The sequence below is a fragment of the Rana temporaria genome, chromosome 1 (assembly GCF_905171775.1).
Source record: "Rana temporaria chromosome 1, aRanTem1.1, whole genome shotgun sequence".
Taxonomy (NCBI): domain Eukaryota; kingdom Metazoa; phylum Chordata; class Amphibia; order Anura; family Ranidae; genus Rana; species Rana temporaria.
Genome location: NC_053489.1, coordinates 251,705,715 through 251,709,688, shown reverse-complemented (window position 1 = coordinate 251,709,688; position 3,974 = coordinate 251,705,715). Strand labels below are relative to the sequence as shown.

General features: G+C 41.1%; 1 gene segment (V, D, J or C); it reads right to left on the bottom strand.

Annotated features, from left to right (window-relative positions):
• Positions 1-1,829: 1,829 nt before the first annotated feature.
• LOC120940774 lies at positions 1,830-2,374 on the bottom strand. The segment is given in 2 exon segments: positions 1,830-2,182; positions 2,291-2,374. Coding segments are annotated over 2 exon segments (384 nt in total).
• Positions 2,375-3,974: the final 1,600 nt, after the last annotated feature.

Below are 3,974 nucleotides of genomic sequence, written 5' to 3'. Positions count from 1 at the left end.
ATGTCCAGCCCTGCCCCCCTACAGTTAGAAACACATATGAGGTCACACTTAACTCCTACAGCGCCCCCTAGTGGTTAACTCCTAAACTGCAATTGTCATTTTCACAGTAATCAGTTTGTATAGCACTTTTCGCTGTGAAAATGACAATGGTCCCAAAAATGTGTAAAAATTGTCCGGTGTGTCCGCCATAATGTCGCAGTCACGAAAAAATCGCTGATCTCTGCCATTAGTAGTACAAAAATAATTAATAAAAATGCCATAAAACTTTCCCCTGTGTTGTAAATGCTATACATTTTGCGCAAACCAATCATTAAACGCTTATTGCGATTTTTTTTTTTTACCAAAAATAGGTAGAAGAATACGTATCGGCCTAAACTGAAGACAAGTTTTTTTTTATATCTTTTTTGGGGATATTTATTATAGCAAAAAGTAAAAAATATTGAATATTTTTCAAAATTGTCGCTCTATTTTCGGAGGAATTGTCAGTTAAAGCGGCGCAGTGCCGAATCGCAAAAAGGGGCAAGGTCCTTTAGCTGCATAATGGTCCGGATCTTAAGTGGTAAAGAGCAGATGAAATGAAAAAGCTAAGTTGAACTATAGCTTGCTTCACTATCTGTTCTGCTGCTGTGGTTATTGCTTAATAATTCGGGTTCTCTGTTAACAATGAAACAGACCAGCTAAGATTGACTGTCTCAAATGATTTAGTGTGTCTCTCTCTGCTAGCAATCGTATGTGAAAGTACGGTAAGTTGGCTGTAGGTGTGTACTTAAAGTGATTGTAAACCTTCGCTTTTTATTTAATTTTAAATAACAAACATGTCATACTTACCTCCACTGTGCAGTTCGTTTTGCACAGTGTGGCCCCGAACCTCTTCTTCTGGGGTCCCCCGGTGGCGTTTGCGGCTCCTCCTTGCATCGATAAACATCTTGGGAGAAGCGCTTTTCCTGGAGGTTACCAGCATTTGCATGCATAGACACAGAATGCAGGGCACGGCCTACCCTCCCAGCGCCCGCGTCATTGAATTGGGAGCCAATGGCTGCGCTGCTATCAATCTATCCAATCAACAGCCGAGAACCACGGACAGAGAGGAAGAGCGCGTCTCCGCTGAGGGAATGAACGGGCTCAGGTGAGTAAAACGGGGGGGGGGGGCTGAGGAGGCCGATCAGTGTCACAAGTTCATCCAGTAAAACCAAGTGGTCTGAAACTAGGAGTTAGCATCCTTAAAGCCGTAGTAAACTGTTAAAAAAAAAATGCTCCCCCTGCAGGTTTGAGCCATAATGTCCTAGTATACACCAACTCAAGAAATAAGGTACAACTTATAATATAGTGGATAGTCTTGCTCTGGTCAGCACAAGTCACAGAGACAAGAGAAAAACAGCTATATTGTCAGTGTGTGTTGGAACTATTATGCCTCGTACACACGGGCCGAACTTTCCGAGAAAAAAAGTCAGACGGGCAATTTTCTGGGAAAGTCGGTCGTGTGTAGCCTCCATCTGACTTTTTTTTGTCGGAAAATCCGACGGACCTTAGATAGAAAATCTGTTCACCTTCTGTCTGTCGGACTTCCGATGGGCTCACTACGCACTTTTGAACGGTGAAAAGTCTGACCGTGTGTACAAGTCATTAGAGCTGACAATCCTGTGCAGGGGGAATGTAATGCTTTCATTATGTTACCACAGACAAAGACTACTTATAGAAGTGGAAGCAGTAGAGGCTTTACACAATGTTACATCTGTAGTGAATTAATTAGTTGGCTGTTTATTATTTATAGCTATTGTGTTCAGTCATTACATGGATGTGCTGCCACCTACTGATAACATGAAGAAGTGATATTCTACTTATTGTTATAGGAAAGATATATTTTCCATCAGTGTGTCTCTTGCACAGTAATACACGGCAGTGTCTTCTGTTTTCATGGTGTCCATTTTCAGAGTCAGCTTGTTATTGCTGTTATCTCTAGTGGTTGTGAATCTCCCTTTAACAGCATCATTAAAGCCTGTGCCCCCACCGCTGTTAATATAACACAACCATTGTAACTTTCCATCAGAGAACTGTCTGATCCAGTGCATAGTATTGCTGCCAAATGTGAATCCTCCTGAACCCTGACAGGTGAGTGTATGGGAGTTCCCCGGCTTTATCACGGCTGGATCAGACTGGACAAGTTGGTTAGAAGACAGGACACCTGGAAAATATACAGTGACAATAGGAAATAGCATTAGAACTAATACATACACTCAGATCTATTAGGAGGATTATTTAATCTGAGGGATCCTGTCCTATGAAGTCTCACCTGACAGCCATGATAATGATATAAAAAGGCCTATTTGGGTCTTCATTATTCCTCTGTATAATCTGTATCTATCTATACACTTCACATATACCCTGTAATTGTCTTCTCTATCTTTATAGTGTATGAGAGATTTCATGATAGGAAGTGATGTCATCTCATTTGCATAGTATACAGAATATCTATATGTGTCAGAACATACAGTCAGGTACAAATAATAATTATTGATTGTTTTACTTTGATTTCATTTTTTAGTTCAAAGACCAGCAACGACTTTCCAGTAATAAAAATATATTAAAGTGAAACTCTAGACACATAAATACACAGCTGAAATACATATTTGTATACAGTTTACCTGCCACAGGATTCCTGACTGTCCATCCAGTCTGGTGATTTACACACATGTTCATGGTGCCCAGCCAGACAGGTGACACTCAGATTTTTTGGGCCAGCAGTTTATATTTTTGGTTCATCTCTCCACCTCTGGCTTCATCATTAGACAATCATTCTGTATTGTCGTCTCTGACCCAGGATGCTGTTCAGTGACCATCCTGAATAGGTGAGGGGTGTGAATGATTTCCCATATATGACAAATGCTCTGACAGGTAATACAACAAACATATTCAGGTTGCACTGTGTGCCGACTTGACTGTCTAATAATTGTAAAGACTTTATCCAGTAATGCAGAGTAAAGAGCAGGGATAGTATAGAAAGTCTATTAATCATTATCAGTTTACTTTCATGTCTGACAAATAACAGAACATTTCTAATGCCCTCCATTTGGCATTATATTTCATTATTCCTTTACATTGGAAGTTTACACTACTTATATTTTGTGGCAGTGTTGAATTGCAGGTCTGGTAAAGTGCTTGTTACCCTAAAAAAAAAAGATCAGTTTCTTCAAACGGCTTGCCACCCTCGTAACGTGCGTAATATGACGTTGTGGACTTTGAGCGGTGGTGTCTGAATGATACCTGCAGATACAGGCATCATTCAAATATCTTATTTTAGAGCCAGCGATTCCATTTACCATAAGAATGATCATAGCGGCTGTTCAGCCGCTTAATCATTCTTAAAGGCAACGGGACATTACCACCCTCCCGCCACCCTCCGGTGCTTCTCCCGGCTCACCCCTGACATTGGCGAGCCGGTGAAGGGACCAACCCGGCACCAGATGCTAATCATAGAGATTTTCGACGGGCCAGATGGTCCCCGAAGTCTCTATGATTGTTCAGAGGTTGGGTGCAATGTTATGACATCATGCCCGGTCTCTGCATTGGAAAAAATGCCACCGCCTCGGCTGGGAAGCCAGGATGTTTTTTTATTTTTTATTTTAGGCTTCCAAGCCTAGAGGTGAGATCTGGGGACTTATTGACTCCAGATCTCACTGTAAAGAGGACCTGTCACGCACTATTTCTATTACAAGGGATGTTTACATTCCTTGTATTAGGAATAAAAGTGATAAAAGAAAGTGTAAAAGTAGAAAATAAAAGTAAAATTAGTAATATTTTTTTTTTTAAAGCGCCCCTGTCCCTGCTCGCAGAAACCAACGCATACATAAGTCATGGCCACATATGTTAACAGCTTTCACACCACACATGTGAGGCATTGCCGCAAACGTCAGAGCGAGAGCAATAATTCTAGCACTAGACCTGTAAAAAGCGTCGCCTATGAGAATTTTTAGGTA